The sequence below is a fragment of the Lissotriton vulgaris genome, chromosome 3_1 (genome assembly GCF_964263255.1).
Source record: "Lissotriton vulgaris chromosome 3_1, aLisVul1.2, whole genome shotgun sequence".
Taxonomy (NCBI): Eukaryota; Metazoa; Chordata; class Amphibia; order Caudata; family Salamandridae; genus Lissotriton; species Lissotriton vulgaris.
This window is the reverse complement of record NC_141689.1, coordinates 450,663,842-450,684,275: the sequence shown is the minus strand read 5'-3', so window position 1 is coordinate 450,684,275 and position 20,434 is coordinate 450,663,842. Positions and strand designations below refer to the sequence as shown.

The following is a 20,434-nucleotide window of genomic DNA, read 5'->3' as shown; positions in this document are numbered from 1 at the left end:
GGCGCTCGGCGTCGAGGAGCAAGAGCCCCCTCGGACGCTCGCCGTTGAGGAAGGGATCATCGTCGACGGCGCGTCGGCGCTCGACGTCGAGGATGTCCGATCCTCCGCCGTCGCCACGTGTCAGGTCGACGTCGAGGGCATCGTCGATGACAGGACAACGTCGATTGACATCTCCGTCGCCGACAGACCAACGTCGGTCGACGTCGAGCCCTCCGTCGACGGCAGGGCAACGCCGTTCGACGTCGAGACCTCTGTCGAAGGCAGGATGACGCCGTTCGACGTCGAGGGAGAAGACTCCGTCGTCGGCTCATCATCGCCGTTTGACGTCGAGGGACCACAGGTCAACGTCGAAGCGTTCGACGTCGAAGGTTATCACTCCGTCGACGCCGCAGAGGCGTTCGACGCCGAGGGAAAGACTTTTGAGACGTCCTCCAACACCGGTGAGACGGAGATCTCCTTCAGTGCCTTCGACAGTTCTAGTGACACAATCTGCTTCTCACCATTCCTCCTTATGTACCTCTGGTTCATCGAGGTCCTCTTCTAGGAGTAGGAGTCCGGTGCAAAAGACACCCCAGCAACGGTATATCACACAGGCAAGACTCTCGCCAAGATGGTATGGTCCGTTGAGTAAATGGAAGGATTCTGAAGCGACGGAGAGACTACGAAGATACTTAAGTCCAGACCACAGGTCCCCTCTTCAGCAGTTGGTAGAAGAGGCAGACAGACAGAGTCCTACCAGTCACCGATCACGCTCTCGAGAGAGGAGAGCGGAAAGGTCGCATACCCCCAGGGTCTCCCGATCACCAAGGAGGGAGCAACCCAGATCTCGAACACCGAGAAGGGAGGTACGGACTAAGAGATCGAGATCTCCACGAAGGGAGCATCAGAGAAAATCAAGTTCTCCTCGAAGGGAAGAACGACCGAGAAGATCACCAGTGAGGAAGGAGAAATCTCACCACAGGAGAAGGAGAACTCCATCATCCTCTTCTTCATCTTCATCTAGATCTTCTAAAGGGGATTACTCTCCAACGCTGGCAAACAGTCCTCGCTCCAGAGCTTTCCCTCTTGACGACGTCAACACGTATCTGGACGTCTTACAAAGGGGGGCTCACAAACTTAATATAGAGATGGCTGTTCCAGAGGTGTCCACTACTGTGATTTTTGAGACCCCTTCGTCACAAATCATATACACGGCCTTTACTCCCATTGGTTCCAGGGATAATGGACCCAATCAAAGAGGTTTTCCTCGCGCCAGCAACGATCAGGGCGGTACCGGCACGTATCCAGAAGAAATATAGGCCGGCCGACTCAGATCCTATCTTTGTTAAGGGAGAGCCTGCGTCAGACTCAGTCATAGTAGCCTCAGCTAAAAAGAATCACACAGTCGCTCCTTCTTCTTCGGTCCCTCCGGACAAAGACAGCAAGACGCAAGATTCTTGGGGACGCAGGGTATGCAGCACAGCAGCTTCATCCCTGAAAGTCTCTAGTGCATCAGCCCTTCTGGGAAGGTACAATAGAGCCCTATGGGACTCCATGGAATGATTCAAAGAGAAATTGCCCAAGGAAGACCAGAAGGACTTTGAGGAGACAGTGACGGAGGGCTGTTTGGTGGCGAACCAAAAGATTAGTTCATCAGCAGATAACGCCCTTCTAGCAGGACATGCCTACTCACATGGGGTATGTGCGAGGAGATCTTCTTGGCTGCGTTTAACTGGTCTCAAACCAGATGCCCAGCAGCGCATCCTCAATCTACCTTTTTCCGGATCTTCACTCTTCGGGGAGCATGCCGATCAGGAAATGACCCGCATGAAGACAGAATTGGACACAGTGAAGGCGGTTGGTCTGGAGAAAAGGAAAGAGACGTTCAAACGACGCTTCAAGACCAACAAGAACCGGGGAGGCCAACAGAGGGTTCAAACCCCTCAATGGTCTCAAAACAAGCCACAAGGGAAGGCGCAATACAGAGGAGGAAAATCGGGCAGAGGCAGAGGCGGACATCATCAGTCCTCTACCACGCCTAGAGGAGGCAAGACCTGAGCAGTGGCTTCCTCTGGCGCCGTTACCCACTCCAGTGGGAGGAAGTGCTTCGCAACACCTGGCAGAGTGGGTCAGCATCACAAAAGATCGGTGGGTGCTGAATATACTGCGCAATGGATATGCGCTACGTTTCCGGAAGAGACCACAACCGAGTCCTCCAAAAAAGACTCGCTCGTACCATCTAAAACTCCTCAAAAGAGAGGTGAACGTCCTCTTAAAGAAAAACGCAATCGAAGAGGTACCCCCATCCCAAAGGGGGAGAGGAGTGTATTCAAGATATTTTCTAGTCCCCAAAAGAGACCAAGAGGACAAGTTCAGACCGATCTTGGATCTTCGAACCCTCAACAAAGTGGTGGTCAAAGAGAAGTTTTGCATGCTGGCACTTCATCAGATATGTCCTCATCTACAAATTGGGGATTGGATGTGTTCGGTGGATTTACAAGACGCGTACTTCCACATTCCTATAACACCAGGTCATCGGAAGTACTTGAGATTCCTGGTAGGGAACAAGCATTACCAGTACAAAGTGCTTCCCTTCGGACTCAAATCCGCACCAAGGGTATTCACCAAGTGCATGGCAGTGGTAGCGGCATGTCTACACAAAAAAGGTCTCTTTGTGTACCCATATCTAGACGACTGGCTCCTGAAGAGTCCGTCCCCTCGTCAAGCCACCAAAGACTGTCACCTGTGTCTCCAACAACTACACAGGCTCGGCCTCCACGTGAACACAGAAAAGTCGGTCCTGCAACCCACGCAAACTATCCACTATCTGGGAGCAGTTCTAGACACAAAGTTAGGAAGAGCGTTTCCTTCGCAGGAGAGACTATCTTCCATGGGGCAGAAATGCAAAAAGTTACTTCAGTTTCCTCGTCCAAAGGTGCGAGAGGTAGCATCTCTATTGGGCTCCATGGCGTCCTGCATCTTCCTAATACCGAACGCCAGGTTGAGGATGCGGCTTCTACAAGAGTCTGTGGAAGATCAGTGGGACCAAGCGACAGGAGATTGGGAGGATCGAATCATCCTGTCACAAGCAGCATTGACCTCCATACAGTGGTGGACTCGCCCTCGGAATGTCCTGCAGGGAGTCACTTTTCAGCAACCTCTTCCTTCGCTGTCTGTGGTAACGGACGCATCTCTAGAAGGCTGGGGTGCTCACATGGGTCATCTTCAGATTCAAGGTCGTTGGTCGACCAACCTCCAGACATACCACATCAACATGCTGGAGCTTCGAGCAGTTCATCTGGCGCTCAAAGCGTTCCTTCCAGCAATAACAACGGACAAAATCCTGGTTCAGACGGACAACACTACAACTATGTTCTATCTGAACAAGCAGGGAGGAACTCTATCTCGCCCTCTGTCTCTGGAGGCCCAGACAATCTGGCACTGGCTTCTGGCTCGGGGACTGTCGGTGGTGGCAGTGCACCTTCCAGGCGAGCTAAACACAAAAGCGGACGCACTCAGCAGGCACTTCGAAGATCAGCCAGACTGGGTGCTAAACGACGAAGTAGTCGAAGAACTCTTCCGTTGCTGGGGTCGTCCAGACATAGACTTATTTGCGGACGACGAAAACGCCAAATGCCACGCCTTCGCGTCCAGGTTCCACCGGCCAGGGACGCATGGGAACGCTCTCCTGCTGGAGTGGACAGGAATGTTCGCCTATGCGTTTCCTCCTCTGGCACTGATTCCGAAGGTGGTGGCCAAGCTCATCAGATCGAGCATGGACATGATCCTAATTGCTCCGGATTGGCCGCGACAATGGTGGTATCCAGACCTGTTACATCTGTCGCTGTGTCCACACAGACGCCTGCCGTGCAGGCCAGACCTGTTGAGCAAAATGAACGGGAGGATCCTGCATCCCAACCTCCCGTCGCTGAACCTGACTGCATGGCTCCTGAGGTCTTGCAATATGGACACTTAAATCTGCCTCCAGAATGTATGCATATTTTAAGAGAGGCAAAGAGACCTTCTACAAGGGCGTCTTATGCGTTCAAGTGGAAAAGATTTTTCATTTGGTGTAAGGACCATGGCTTTGATCCCACCAAAGGACAAGAAGAGGTAGTCCTTCCATACCTCCTTTACTTGGCTACATCAGGGCTGAAATACGCTTCTATTAGGGTTCATCTATCCGCCATAGTAGCGTACAGAAAATCACCTACACAAACATCGTTTTTTCAGGTCCCAGTGGTTAAGGATTTCCTTCAGGGATTAAAGAAGGTCTATCCCCCTGTGAGAAATCCTTCTCCTCCCTGGGAGTTGAACCTGGTTCTCTCCAGGCTGATGTCTACACCGTTTGAGCCTATACACAAGGCCTCCTTGCAGCATCTCACTTGGAAGGCGGCCTTCTTGGTGGCAATAACCTCTGCGCGCAGGGTTAGCGAGATACAAGCACTCTGCACCAAGGAACCTTATACTGTGTTTCATCACAACAGAGTGGTAATGAGGGCTCATCCATCTTTCCTTCCAAAGGTGGTATCGGATTTTCATATAAATCAAACGATTACCCTTCCTTCGTTCTTTCCTAACCCTTCGACCCCAGCTGAGAGGTCATTGCACTCGTTGGATCTTAAACGGGTGCTAAATTTTACCTAGAAAAGACGAAGGACACCAGAAAGACAGACCAACTCTTTGTCAATTATGGTTCAATGAGGACCGGGTTAGCAGCAGCCAAAAGATCCATCTCCAGATGGATTGTCTCATGTATCAGGCTAGCATACCAGCTGGCTGGCAAACCTTTGTTACAATCACCCAAAGCTCATTCCACTAGAGGGAAAGCAGCCACAATAGCGTTTTTACATGACATTCCTATGTCAGAAATATGCAAGGCTGCGACATGGAAATCAGTCCATACCTTTACAAGGCATTATTGCCTAGAGTCTGATTCCAGAGCGGAGTCTCAAGTAGGGCAAGCCTCCTTGAGAAACCTATTTGGGTAGAATAAGGCCTATTTTGGGGCCTACGAATATGAATGTTATCTGTTGATTCCTTTGCCCGCAGGGATGAGGTGAGGCTCGCTACTCTATTCTAATGCTTATGACTATTGATGAGGATCCCCTGGAAGAGAAGGATTAGTTACTTACCTGTAATCCTAGTTCTCTTCCAGGGGTATCCTCATCAAAGTCATAAGCAACCCTCCCGCCTCCCCGGGCAAAGGACTTTGTTTATTAAGTAGGAGATGTTTTTAACCTGTTATTACCATGGTTTGGTTTTCAGTCTCCGAAAAGAACAACTGACCTAACTGTAACCCCTGAGGCATGATGGGAAGCTAGGGGCAGAGGTGCCTTAAAGGCACGGCGTCAGTTTTAGTACATTCAGCTACAAGTTAGCTTTTCAGTCTTTTTAGACTGGGTATTTGCAATGCAGCCTGGGAGCTGTATATGCTTACAGTGTGTTATAAAAATGTCTACTGTTTTCTAAGCATTAAAACAGTTTCTAAACAAGCATTGGTGTTGTTTCTCATGTTTCTAATGCAAATACACATGTATGGTGGAAATTCTTCACAGCATATTCCAGCTCTACTGTTTTATTTGGCTGCAATTGCTTATTATATATATATATATATATTTATATATATATATGTCTATATATATGTGGGGCACATATAATATATTGTTTCCGGGGTCCCGCGCATGGGCGGGAATATTCTAATGCTTATGACTTTGATGAGGATACCCCTGGAAGAGAACTAGGATTACAGGTAAGTAACTAATCCATAGCTGCAGTTTGAGGGGATCGTCCGGTGTGCGTCTCAACCATAGTGATAAAAGTGCACTTCCACGGAGGAGTGGAGAAGTGTGGCTCAATAGTTAGAGCGGCAGACCCTGATGCAGAGGTCTGGCCCGGGACTAGGGTTCAATTCCCGCCTCGGGGGTCTTGGGATCAATTTCCTCGGACCTGGTAATTCTCGCCTCGGTGCCTATTCTAATCATGGGTCCCACTCTGCAACTTTGGGCAATAGCTTGCTTAATCTCCACAACGGCCCCAACAGTGCTGGGATGCCAGGCTTCACCTTGGGGGTGCCCAGGAGTGGGCATTTCACAGGGAAAAGCCAGGAAGGATTCCACAGCGGTATGCGTACCGCGCCAAGACGCCTCAGGGTATAAGTGCACTATACAAGTACGAATTAATTTCATTTCACGGCAGTCCAGGCACAATCCCCAGTCTGTATTCTGCAGTGAAAATACTCCTTAGTCTGTCAGAAAAAACTAATCATCAATTAAATGCCTGGCGGTCAGAGAAGAGTAAAGTCTTCCCGAGGCTAATCTAAATTGTGAATGAAACTTTCTTCAGGTAGCTTCAAATCTGGCTGCAATAGTCTGGTCCAAACACACCGAGGGGTGAAAGGAGCTGACCTCAATTACCTCCCCATGTTTTGTATTCCTCATCACATGAGATCTCACAGACAGTAAAAGATTTCTGAGGCCAGCCCAAAGTGTGGACAAGTGTATTGTAAGCAGCCTTGTATATCATCCTTGGTAATGCTCTTCGATGCCACTGATGTGTGTAGAGTTTTTTTTTTAAGTTGTTTCACTTAGACAGTATTTATCTTTTACCTTCTGAACTAAAGCTGCATCACCATTGTGTATGTTTTTTAGATCCAGTGCGGTGCAAGAATTATTGGAGAAAAATTACAGAATTCATTGTTCTTTGCATAATATTGTAAGTAAGAGCAAAATAGGAAATGGTAATAACAAATTCATTATATTCCAGTTTGTTGTAGCCTTATAGGCTAAGAATGCACCGGTTTCCTTTAAAATGCTTAAGAAATATTGTTAAATAGCCGTGTGCATGTGACCTAATAATTTCATAACGTATGATGAAGTGGTCATTTTCAGGATATGAATGTATAAACTAGTCGGTATGGACTTGATTCAGCATTTTATGCCGTTAATAGTAACTCCGCTGTTCGAGGCATCTGGGCTGCAGATTGTACATTATGAATAGATCGCCATCTGGTGTTGGGCTCGGATGATTGCACGTGTTTTTCTCTTGGAGAAGTCTTTTGTCGTCACGAGACTGGTGACTCCTCGTTAGGGTGCTAGTGCGCATGGGCATCGGCTCCATCCTTAGATTGTTTTTTTCCGCCATCGGATTCGGATGAGGATCTGAGCGCTCCGGATCGACTTCGAGAAAAAGTGATAATTCAGTGCGTATTCCCTTTCCAATTCGACGGTATTGTTATCGAACGCGCTGTCTTGCCCACGTGGGTGCTACTAGTATAATTGTCATTGAATATTGTTGCAGTTTCCGAACCACTAATGGAATTAGCGGGAGAGGGGGAAAAGCGTAAGCAAATTTGTTGGACCAATTTATCCAAAGCGCATTGCCCTGGGACAGGTGGTGTGGGTACCTGGATGCGAAGTTTTGGCATTTTGCGTTCTGATGAGTGGCAAAGAGATCATAGTCTATTCATAATGTACCATCTGCAGCCCATATGCCTCGAATGGAATATGCTACTTACCAGTATGCATCTGTTCTTGGCATAGAGGGCTGCAGAGTGGTACATGCCCTCCCAGCCTCCCCGGAAACCTGTGTCTGTTCCAACACTATCTTATTTAGATACACTTACATGGGCATTTCTATCTGTATTCTATCATACTACTCCATCTAACCCTACTATGGCAAAACAATCTAAGGATGGAGCCGATGCCCATGCGCACTAGCACCCAAAGGAGGAGTCACCAATCTCGTGACGACAAAAGACTTCTTGAAGAGAAAAACAAGTGCAATCATCCGAGCCCAACACCAGATGGCGATCTATTCATAATGTACCACTCTGCAGCCCTCTATGCCAAGAACAGATGCATACTGGTAAGTAGCATATTCCTTGTGAGGACAGGCATTTTTGTATTGTAGGTGGTCAGTGAAGAATAAATTTATGGAGTGTAAGAAAACTTGGCAAATACATTTTTGCTGTGCAGATATGTGATTAAATCTATTGTTTCTTTTTTTTTTACAGTTGATTCCTGAACAGTTTAGCATTGCAGATAAAATAGAAGGCATTCTCACAGAGACCCGGTTCAGTGAAAAGCGTTCACGGCAAATGGATATTGATGACTTTATTCGGTAAACCAACCACAGATGTTATTAATTATTTAATTTCTTCATAATTATCTCATTAGAAGAACATAGGGCCAGATGTAGGAAGGCCATTACCGGTCGGTAACGGCCTCAATCGGCCGGTAATAGCCTTTTCTGATGTAGGTGGTATATTTACCGATTCAGTAAATAACGAATCTTTATTTACTGAATCGGTATTTACAGAATCGGTAAATGAGATGTAGGAAGCACTTTAAAGAGTGCTTTTGTGCTTTAAGGATTCGTTATTTACCACCAACTATTAGTTGGTGGTAAATAACGAATACCTGTGTAAATGCAAATCTGTGCATATACACCTGTGCCATGTGACAGACATACATGCCCTTAGGGCATGTATGTGTGCCACATGTGCACACCAGCACTATTCAGGGGTGCAACAGGGTGTCAAAGTGGCACCCTGCCACCCTTGACTCTTTCCCAATTTTACTGAATCGGTATTTACCGATTCGGTAATTGACATTCATTCCTATGGGCCTCCAAGCCCATAGGAATGAATGGCAATTACCGAACCGGTAAATACCGCTTCGGTAAATACCGAATTTTCACGATTCGGGATTTTTTACCGACTTTTTATCTACATTGCATTTACCGATTCGAAAATACCGAATCGGTACAATTCGGTATTTTCGAATCGGTCAATTACCTACACCTAGCCCTTAGTTCCCACAAGAGCGTGATCTGTTTACTATTTTTTGTAAGCAGAAGGCATAAAATATAAGGGGTTAAGGCTCCAGATTGTACATATCTGATTACATTGTTATGAAGAGCAAAACGTGTGATATCTGGGTTCATAGCGTTTTGTGTGTGAAAACATTAAGTTGGATTCTGTTGAAGAGCTACTCCATAGTGCATTTATGAGTAGTGAGTGCTGTTGGAGGCTGCTCAAAGGTAAGAAATCTACAAAGAAGCTTTCTTGATTACCCAGGTAACTGCGACTGTGAGTACACAGCATTTGATTACACTTAATAAAGCAACAGCTAAGTAAAGGCCATAGATCTCTATGTGCATATATTTGCAGAAGAGAGAACTGCCCTGGCAGTTAGACTGTTGAATATCCTTGCTGAAACCATGGTAGGTTACGCATTACTCAATGTATATGAAACCAGGATAATTATGGTTCTTATCCCTAAATCTACATTTTAATGTAGCCCCAAGTTTATAGGCTGGCTGAGGTTTCTTTGTATAATAACCCTTTTGTGCAGTATTGAAGTGTTGTGATCTGGACTGTAGTGCAACACAAGGCTGCCTGCTATCGCACCTTTTTGTTTATAGTGGAACTATTAGTCTTGTATACTGTGACTCCCCAGGTGGAGATCTAAATGAGGAAGTACTACATGACACCTTCCTCAAGTGGGGCTTTTCTTAAATGCATATTTTTGCTGATGCCGGGCACAGAAAATGCTGCAACTGCGCAGCTAGGTTTTAGCGACCTGGAATGCCCTTTTGATTATTTGGCCAGAGAGTTTATGTGCACTTTTCCACTACCCACTTAGACAGGTATTGATTTGATTTGGCCTAAGGTGGAAGCCGGAATTTGAGGCCTAAATGTTTGATCTCAGTCTAAAATCCAGACACAGGAGTTACCACCTAATTCTAGCAAAGAACAATGCTTTTTGCTTAGTCGCCTTTTGAGAGCTAAGTTATTAGCCTGAGCTTCTCTCGGCCATGCACAAGTTTGGTCATTTAATGTCATAAACTCATTGTGATCAACTCTTTTCCTATTGACAGCACCAAATTGATTGTCCGTTTACCATCGTTCTAGTTTTGAGTGAAGCAACATATGTAATGTCTTCAACATTGTCCTGATGATGATCCTGGAAAGTTATGTTTGAATTGACACTCGAAAAATTGGCAACCAGGCCAAAGGTCAGGCGCACAGCAAATGGTAAAAACTGTAACAGATGGATTTGTATATATAGTGAACTCCAAGAGAGAAAAGGGACAGGTTACCATGCAATCCCCAGAAAACTCTGAATCGCCATCCAGAGTTGATCATTAATTAACACTGGTATCTCCCTGAGCTCCACAATAATAAAGAGCACAGCAATCTTTTGCAAAAAAAAGTATAAAGAACCGTTCCACTCAAGTGCAGGAGTAATGTCTTTCTTGAAAGAAGATGTATCCGTTGAAGAAAAGTGATCCACAAATCCAATATAATGGTATTCCAATGTCTTTAATGGTATTTTCTTCAAATAAATCCTTTAGTAACCACACAGCCAACACGTGTTTCGTCTGATGCTAATTTTTGCATCATTTGACTTCATCAGGGCTTAAACATTATCTAGTCCTTCCATGGACAATAAGTCATAGTATTCCAAATCTGAGACAAGTTAGAAGTTACCTCACTTCATACACATCTTAGACTTCACTCAATGTATATTCGGACAATTCCGCTTCGCTGGTAGTAAATCCAATATACAGGATACACGAGTACATGTACCTGCCTTCTCACAACCGTGCTCCCTCGTACGATTCCTGGAGAGACCCCTCAGATTGAATTAGCTAAGTAAAAAACTCAGAAGAGCCATTTTTTCATTGACCGATATGCTACCTGGCACTAAACAAGAAATCTTTCTAGAGTCAAATTGAGTCAAATTGAATTGATCAACTGTGTGTCAGTCATGAAATGTTACCCTTGTAAAACAAATTCCAACACGCTATATGGTATGGTTTACATGTTGATATAAGTGACCTCCCTTGACTTGGTACAAATGTTAGACAAGGAAGCCCGTAACAAAAGATGACATGCAGCTAGCTCTCGTTGTACATTATGTCAATCCAAGGTGCAACTGACTCCAATCTGGGTTATATACGTCCATTTATGTTTTGCATTTAATTAAAAGTACAAGATCTTTGAAAGAGAAACGCCTACTTTGAATGTCTTACTTCGTTACAGCAGCCCTTCCTTAATTTTGAAGGATGTTCCTTTATTGTTTTCTTTTGAAAAACTGCACAAAGGAAAGAGCTGTCCTGGCTTCTCTGTGCCTTTTCCATTTATTTAGAACCAAGACTAAACCATGCTGGAAGGTGTCTTGGTTATGATCCCAAGCTTCTAATATTATTAGTGTTGTAATAGTGACCATGTCCGGCAAAATGAGATTACTGGCCACCCTATACAAGATTACCAGCAGTGATTGCCTCATTGCATCAGGCACGGCTGCCAGCAGTAATTGTAAAAAAGGTTTAATCAATTTGGAATGCCTATCCAAGGTTAATACATGACAGCCATAGCTGCAATCGTCCTGGTACAAATGTAATAATATGAGTAATAAGTCTCCCCAATGATGCACGACTGAACAAAAAAATATCACCTTGTTATTTGTGGGCTACATAAAATAATTGAATCAAGCAAAGGTTTCTAATTTAGTAGATTGAGCGGCACACTTGAGAACTACTTGCTAGTAGCTGGAGAGCTTCCGGTAGCTCATGAGTTACTCGTTGGAGTAACCTGGTATAGTCCAAAATAAGTTATTTGATTATAGGTTGGTGTATGAAAGTGGAGTTTTATGTGGTGTGGAGGGGTTAGTCCTCACCATGTAATACTATCACAGTACCCCAAAGATGGTCCTTGGATTCACACTAATAAATCCTTAGCTCAGACCTGGTAGTGGCATAGAGCAGTAAGGCTTTACTAGATAAACGTGGTTAGCATTTCACAGTACCAACATGAACGATAAGCGATTGAAACGACTTGGGAGAAATCCAACACCAATTTATAAAAATAGTGTATTTTTATCTCCGTTTATACACAGAAACTAACAAAATAGCATACATATAACCGGAGTTATAGATTTTAGAAGTAATAGAAAATCAATGCACTGCAGTAATACCAGGAAACTTGAAAATTGTGGTCAATGAGAAAAAACACTAGTGACAGTCGGTCACTTGTAGGTCCAGTTGCGGTGTACCCCTCCCTGTAGGATAAAGGTGATGCGGGTCTCATGACTAAGCCACAACAGTTCAATTTTACCTGGCCTGTGGAGCCCGGGTGCACTTGTCCTGGCTGTCCATTGCGCTGAACTGGGGCCGTGGAAGAGCTGCTTTTACCACTGAAACGATGCATGCTACGGGGAAAAAGATGCAAAAGGACAGCAACGAAGTGGTTGCCAACGTCGGTCACGGGTCGGATGAAGTTCCCACTTAAGGCAGCGTTGAGTAAAGGGGTCTGTTGCTGGACTGACGACCAACAAGCCTTGGCAGTGGCAAGTAGTGCAAAAAGTAACTTCGATGTCCAGTGGGCCAATGGAACGTGTAACTGCCAGTAACTTTGTGGATGGCAGAACTACAGTTCCAACAATGCACTAGTCCATCTGGATTCGGCGATCCCTCAGAGGGCCTGGTGGCCAGCGAATCTTCAGATCTAGAGCATTGTTTAACCTGCAGTTTGCAGGGGATTAGCGCCACTATTCCAGAGGTGTCTGAGGGTATATCAGGCTTCCACAGGTCAGGGAGTGCCAAGATTTAGCAAGGACAAGGCCCCATCACGCAGTTCCAAATCTGTTGCCACAGGGACAAAGTATCCCTCTTTTACTTTGATGCTGTGGGCCAAAGTCCTCGTGACGCTGACACTGGTCTCTTCTGGGCCCTTCCTTAATGCAAGTTATTCCGATTTGAGGTTCTGGTGCCGATGGTTCCCTTAAATCCTAGACTGGGGGGTGTGGGAGCTAGTAGCCAATAAGCAGCTGGACCCTGCAGGTAATCCCACTGATGTGACCACATCGGGGGTGTGGGTTTGCCTTTTCTAGCTATAACTCTCTATTCTGCCATTCCTAAAGACGGTATGAATCCAATTGTGATGTATAGACCAGGCGGCTCCCCCTGGAAGTGTGGCTAGCCTTCTAGGAATGTACACCTCCCTGCATAGTAAATTTCCTAACTTCCCGGGTACACATGTGCTGTTTCCTTCACTGGAACTCAGCGGTTATGCATATAATAGGTGGTGCAGCCTTTAAAGCTCACCAACTTGATGTGCCACTTCACTAGCCTGCTTAGTAGGAGGGAGTTGTGACCTCCTCCTGCCAAAGCCTTTGTTCCTGACTCCTGGGAATGATCACACTGCCTGCCAGGGGGTCAGAATCCTGTCTTAGCGGCACCAGGCGTGGTAAAGCACAGGCTGGTTAGCCAGAGCGCAGAGAAGCTGGGGCAGCCAGGTAGGCAGCCTCTAAGGTGCCACCTGAGTGCATACCATGTCACCCAGGGTTTGAGATGTGTGTCAGGGGTGAGAAAGCATGTTGTTTGATACCAAACAAGACCTATTTTGGCAGTACCATAATGGAGCTGCCAACCTGGAGAATGCCCTTGTGGCAGCCCATGTTATCTAATATACCGCTAACACAGTAGTTTCCAGTAGGAAACGCCACTATAGGGACATATAGGCTTGCACTTATATGTCCTCGCCTTTAATATACTGTACCCTGCCTTCTGAGCTGGGGAGGCCTTCCTTAGGGGTGCCAGGCATATATTTAAAGGTAGTGTAGTTGACCGGGCCTCACATGATGAAGGCACAGTTGAGCTCAGGCAGTTTGTCCTGCTCCTGCAGTCTACAATGGCAGACCTGCGGTCAGTAGTTCTCTTGGGTCACCCAGGGTGGCACAGAACCGTGCTGCAGCCCTGGGAACCCCTTTACCACCTATGTCCTGGGTACCCCAGTACCGTATACTAGGGACTCAAGAGGTGGTAACGTCTTTGCCAATTTGAGATTACCAAGTCACCCATAACCATTTTAGGAAAGAGCACAGGTTCTGTGCAACAGACTCCAGTGCACTATCAGAGTCGTAACCATCCGCATTTGGTGCAAAAAGTGGTGGGTAATTATATGAAAAGGGCCCTTTCCTACATTTGGTTCTTGGTTATTTGTATAGACCACTTTTTCATCTTTTTTCTCTCTAAAAGCAAAATGTGTAGCATATCAACAAAGTCCACTACACAAAAAGTATTATTGGGTTAACACAAACATATGTATTCTGTACTTGTGATACTTTTGGCAGAACGTAACTTATTAAATATATTAATGATTCATATGTCTATCTAGTAACAACCGAATATAAATTATTGTAGGCAATAAATAATACACCAAGAGAGTCAAGAACCGCATATTTGATTGGCTACTGTCCTTGAACTGACAAAAGTTCGAGATTTCATTTGGTTTCTCTAATGGATTATTTTGGAAGTAGCACTTGGTGTGTCCCCTCTGCTCCACTCTCTGCCAAAGGTCCTTCTTGCTAGTCTTTTACGTCTGTCCAGACCAGTTGGCAGTTTAGCTTATTGATGTTTGAGTGGTTTGTGCTTCTGAAATCTCTAGGTCTTATGCACACGTTCCTGTTCCGTCAGTAATGACAACCTAGACACTCTGAATCATGGTGGTGCCTACCCTCAGTGGCGTCCTGGGCCATGTTCCTTAAGCTGCTGGGCCTCAACTGTTATAGCCACGCCCCACTTTCTTTATCTGGTGCTTCCAAGGGGATGAGCGTAGTGTGCTCTTTTGCGATTAGACTTCTGGACACTAGTTACTTGATTTGTTCTTTGCTCAACTGTTTGATGTTGAATGCTCCCCCCTTGGAGTTTAGGAAGTCTACATAGCTGGAACGTTAATAGTTTATCTGAAATTGTCTATACAAGTCTGCCCTTTATACTTTTAAAAGTGACCTCTCTTCTCTGGTCAGACTACAAGTTTAATTACTAGTATAGTGGCAAAAGAGGTAGGATTTGAGTATCCAGGACGTGGTGGCGCCCAGCAGGTTCTCGTAAATGTATGAAGACAGTGTAGTGTGGTGCAGCCTGGGAAGGGGAAATCCTAATAACCCCTTAATTTGGACTGGGAGACCCTGTCACTTGTACAGTAGAAATGAACCCGAGCCCACACAAACATTAAAATTTAGACAATGCATATGGTTAGAGAACAACAAATTGATTTTGTTTTTCTTTTTATACGCAAGCACTGTATGCTGAATCAGGCCGAAAGGCATAAAACATGAAAGTGGTGAAGGAGCCAATCCGAGTGGGGGTGCTCATTTGGAGTCCATGGATTGAGGTGGAGCCGCCAGGATACGATCGCTGCACTCCGTGATAATTTACAGACACAATACCCGTGTACCGCGTAGCTGCTTTTTTACACTATTTGGATACTTTTCGGATACTGACCCACGGTTTCCGTCTTTATCAGCTATTGGTGTGCCCGTACTGGCGTTTTGGACCGTTTTAAATACTAGCTAGACTATTATTACCTATTCAAATGAGCACCCCCCACTCGGATTTGCTCCTTCACTACTTTCATGTTTCATGCCTTTCGGCCTGATTCAGCATACGGTGCTTGCGTATAAGCCGCTCGTCTGTTACACTCAGACCCCACGGGGTTGGAAATATCACCGGCTGAGGGATCACACGGAGCTTGAACGCGCCACACAGCCCTGAAGATTCAGAGATAACTCTATCTCTGAAGAAACACGTGTCGGCTGGCTGCGTTGTGTAGAACTCCTAATTAAAAAGAAAAACACAAGAAACCACCGTTGGATTGAAATCAATTTGTTGTTTTCTAACCATATGCATTGTCTAAATTTTAATGTTTGTTTGTGCTCGGGTTAATTTCTTAATTACTAGTATAGTTTGTGGGTTGCAGACCTGCCTCTCCTCTTCCCAGGACCGAGAGATCATAAGCTCCTTTTTCCTAGGAATTCAGTTTTTCACTGAGCAGCAAAGCCAAAATGGACTTTGTTCTAAGACCCATTCCTTATCCTCTGTAGTTTAACCCACAACGTTTACTCCTATTTTTTATAGGCGAGGCACCCGTTCACATTTCTATTATTCCTCAAGGGTGTGACTCATTAAGACTAAGCATTCCTTGTCTTTGGTGAATGTTACAGAGTATCAGTAGCCGAACTGTCATGCCTGTCTGGTACTGTCAGATGCTTCCATCTCTCTACCTTTTGGGATTTCTGCGCAGAGAGACACTGCCTATCTTAAACTGTGTTCTTTTGGGAATGTGCCCTTTAGTGCTGTAGGGTGGACTCTTAAAATAAATGTTCCGATTTGGGCTTATTGCCAATGATTTCTTGCTATATAAAAACAGTAAAATAACGCTGCGACCTAATCCCAACTGCAATGTGTTCTGTTTTTCAGACTTCTGCATGGTTTCAACTCCGAAGGCATCCATTTCTCCTGAAGGAGGCACCTTTATATTGGAAACAAATTACATCAGCAGTAACCTATGAAGTTGTTTTGATAGTGGGAACATCTAAATATTATTTTTTGTGAGGATGACCGTTTACCAACAAAAATGTGTTCTGAATACAGGACATTTATTAGAAGGTTGTTGTGCCTTGTTGTTCTTAAAGAGGCAATACAATACGATGCCCTAGAAGGTGCAATAAAGAAGAAGGTTTCCTACAACATTCTGGCTTTGTGAACAGAGCAGAAATATATTAGAACAAACAGAGAAATACACTTGAAATGGAATTCCATCGAGTTTTACAAGGCACTTTACCCCTCGTACGGAGCTGCAAAACTAAATCGGGGGAACCTTTTTTCCACATAAATTATTGCAGGTAAAACCTAGATGAATTGTGGGAGAGAGAAAGAAGAAAAATTACTTTCAGCAGTGGTGCTGCTCCACTATTGTTACAACTGCAAAATAGTTGCCATGGTGAATTCAAATTACGTATTTTCTCCGTCTTTTTTTTTTTTTTTTTTTTTAAGCAATGGTTTTCCAAATCTTGAATATTCTGTGAATGCACATATCACACACGGGAAGGCAATTGATCAGAGCTTTTATTGAAGATCCTTTTAAGCTACTTTTAACATGGTTTTCTCTTTGAAACTCATTCCTGCTCAAATTGGTCAAATATGTTAGTATCAAATTTCACCATATTTGAAATGCATACACCGTTTGGAAGACATACTCTTTCAACATGATTGTATACTTTGGGTCCATTGAACCATAGTGTATTGGTTAATAAAGCCAATAACAAATGATGTGACGTTATTACGAAAATGTAAGTTAATAAAAATAAACACACTATATTCTGTGCAAATCTGGTGGAAGCTTGTGTTGAAATGTCCACTTCTGAAACACACAGGAAGATTCCGAAATGATTCCTCTTCTAAGTGAAAAGATTGAAGTAAATTTTCTTATTAATATTTTTTACTCATTGTATACAGTGAAATGAAATGTCAACATAGACTACCTTCATTTGTTCCTGCTGAAACTCCGAAGTGCAAAACTGGAACTATGCAATCCCATCATTTGTTTTTATTATACAAATTAGGATAGGTATTGTACTTTTAGTGTTTCTACCCCTTTTGAATATAGATAAATAAAACGTGTGGTTAATTGTAGTGTTGATTCTGCATCATTGAAGTCATAAATATTATAGTAATTCCCCACTGCATGTAGGGACCCAAAATAATAATTGTCCATAAATTACTTGTTTTACTATGTTCCCTCATGTACCCCTCTATGTAAAGCGCTCTGATATCTGCGAAGATCTTGTTTGCGCTATATAAAACTTTGAAAATAAAATAAATAAATACATTGACATCCAGGGTGCAAATGTCTATACAATTTGCACGACCTGCAAGAGACTACCCAAGGCTAGATTGTAGATTAAATCTAGACAGCCAAAGTGCAGAGAAGTCTACTTCATTACTGTATTGTTGCATATATATTGAATAAAATGATGACACCAAGTCTAAGAATTGAGGAAAAGCACAGCCTTATAGACTTACGTTGTATAGATGTGATTAACAGTTTCCTGTGCTGTTTTAGGCTCCTGGAGCCTCCATGAGTCAGTTTTGCAGAACGTTTTAACCCTTTAAGGCCAACTAGGCTTTAAATAGTTAAAACCTTTTTATACCTCTGCCGCTTCAAATCACAAGTTAAACTTGTCAATCACATTTTAAAGTTTTAAGACCTTGTGGTCGGCTAGATTATGGATCAGTTGTGGTATAGCTGGAGAATCTAGCCTCCCTCGAGGTAAAGGTGGTATACAAGCAGATCCTGCTTTTGGTAAGTGCAGGGCTCCCTGCCTCTCCATTATCAGTGACAGGGATCTCGAACAAGAGACCATTCGTGGTGGTGGAGGCAGATCAAGAGTTTGCGAGGGAACTTTTAATGGGTATTGTGGTGGTATGACAAACCCTGGAAGGCCTGATGATAGAGGAGTCTTGAGGTGTGAGTGGTAGTGTTTTCTTTTGAGCAGGAGTAACGAGCAACATCGAATCTCTGTATCAATATTTAGGCTAGTGAGAAATATGACACAGTTCACCCTCAGAGAGTTCTGTGGGGATGTAGACTGTATCGCCGGTGATTAGGGTTTTGACATCATTGGTTTCCCGGGCATGCGACAATGCTTAACTGTGGATTCCAATCCTGTCTTTGACAATGAATGTCGGGACCAAAATATGCAACGTCGTGATCTTTGACCTCGAATAGGAATGCCGCTGAGAATAGTGGTAATAATGCATCTTGCTACCTTTACTCGACCTCATGTCTCCAGATCTCCCTCTGTAGGAGTCTTTGCGAGAGGCTGGATCCTTTATTTAGACTTTATCTTGAGGACATTTCAGTTTTCTTTTTGTTCTTCTTTGGCACTCGTGTCCTTTAATTTACCTTGTAGCCTGCTACCTTCTCTGTCCTTTAATGATATTTTTAGGCAAAACTCAAAATTTTAGACAAAATGTGAGGAGGGGAAGACATCATACACACTTTGTGTGAGTCAGTGGAAGGGTTCTTCCCTTTACCAAGAGAGAAGGCGTTATAACTGATAAATCTCTGTAAAATTCAACAAACCTGGTTTCGTCGTTAATTGTAAGATAGAGCTATTGAGTGAAGTAGAATAAAGTGAAATTTTGTGGTAGATTTCAATGTGTTCTGCGATACTTCTCAAACGAGTCAAAAAAATGGACTGACTAAGGGGAGGCAGCTGCTAGCATGATACACCATGAGTAGTGGAAACTCCTGGAGTCTGAAAGGGACAGGAGTCTATCACAACTCTAGATGTAATCCTATCAGGCTTTGCTCGTATCTCAATTTTAGACAAGTTCTCTGCATTTTTCTTCATATAGCTGCTGCAATCCAGTGTTAAAATGGACATCCTTGAAATTGATATCAATATATTATTAGGTCCCGAAGAGACCCTGCATCCTTGGAAGGGTCAAAACGCCGTCAACATAAATGAAAAACGAATCATTGTATCAGCACTGATTACTGAATACAGTGTCTGAAAAAATTGTTAGAACTATAACTGGTCGTTTTCTGAATGATGGAAACCAAACTGTAAATGTCACCAGTCAGTTTTTTCGTTCCAATGTACACTGGGGACACTAAGCACTATTTGTTGTATATATCTGCCAAATCGTTGGAAAATTTGACATAAACTGTAAATAATCACACTGTACTCGGCCTCCTTTCTGTCTGAAATCCACATGACCCATTGTTATTGCCATTGCGCATTGTAGTACCAATATAGTACGCTATTCTTCCCACAAGAACCTTTGTTTCTTGACATACACCCTGAAATCTTGGCAGATCACGCCGCAATGCTACCCAAGATGGCACTGCTAACAATGCGGCTCAGGCCCACGTCTGAGGTCGCCACAGCACCACTTCCCTATGCTGACTGGGTCCTGGAGGGGAGGCAGCATACACCCTGGCCGACCAGTTCTGTAGCGGACGGAGGGCGGCTGCAACGCACTGTCAGGGACTGCCTACTTACCAAGGTCTGGTGCCTGGAGAGCGGCGGCCACACCAAATTCTATGGCCGGCGGTAAATGGACACACAGGCTGCTCTGGGGCCTTGCGAGGTGGTGATGTGTGCTGTGCTGGCTTGCTGCCCTACAGTTGGTGGATCGAGGTGCACGGCTGGATCATGCCTGAAGACTACGACTGGGACCTCCGTGCCCCTGGTTGGGGACCGTGACAGCAGCCTACCTACATGCAAATGTGATCACATGGAACGTGAGGGGATACATTCTCCGGTGCGCAGATACTCTTATTTACTCCTACGTGCAACGCAGGACGCAGGACCACTAGCATTGCTCTCCTATAGGAAACGCACCTGGCTCGCTTGGAGGTGGACCATCTTGGCCTACGTTGGAGAGGGCAAGTATATAGCACTAATTACTCCTTCCAAGCTAGTGGGATCCTTATATGGGTGTAGGCAGGAGTTCCTTACGTAGTAGAGAAAGTAGAAACTGACACAAAGGGCAGGTATATATTCATTAGAGGTGGGCTGAATGGCCAAACCCTCCTCATCGGCTCCATACAGGCCCCTAATGTGGAGCAAGGCTCATTCCTGTTTATTCCCGC

General features: G+C 44.6%; 1 protein-coding gene across 1 annotated transcript in view; it reads left to right on the top strand.

Moving 5' to 3' along the window:
- The window catches only part of DIMT1 (DIM1 rRNA methyltransferase and ribosome maturation factor), a 177,820-nt gene extending 158,304 nt beyond the window's left edge, over positions 1-19,516 (top strand). The window contains exons 10-12 of the mRNA XM_086960681.1: positions 6,630-6,693; positions 7,994-8,100; positions 16,249-19,516. Coding sequence (XP_086816807.1) covers positions 6,630-6,693; positions 7,994-8,100; positions 16,249-16,291 — 214 coding nt within the window. The 3' untranslated portion in view covers positions 16,292-19,516. The remainder of the gene's footprint in view (positions 1-6,629; positions 6,694-7,993; positions 8,101-16,248) is intronic.
- The last annotated feature ends 918 nt before the right edge of the window (positions 19,517-20,434 follow it).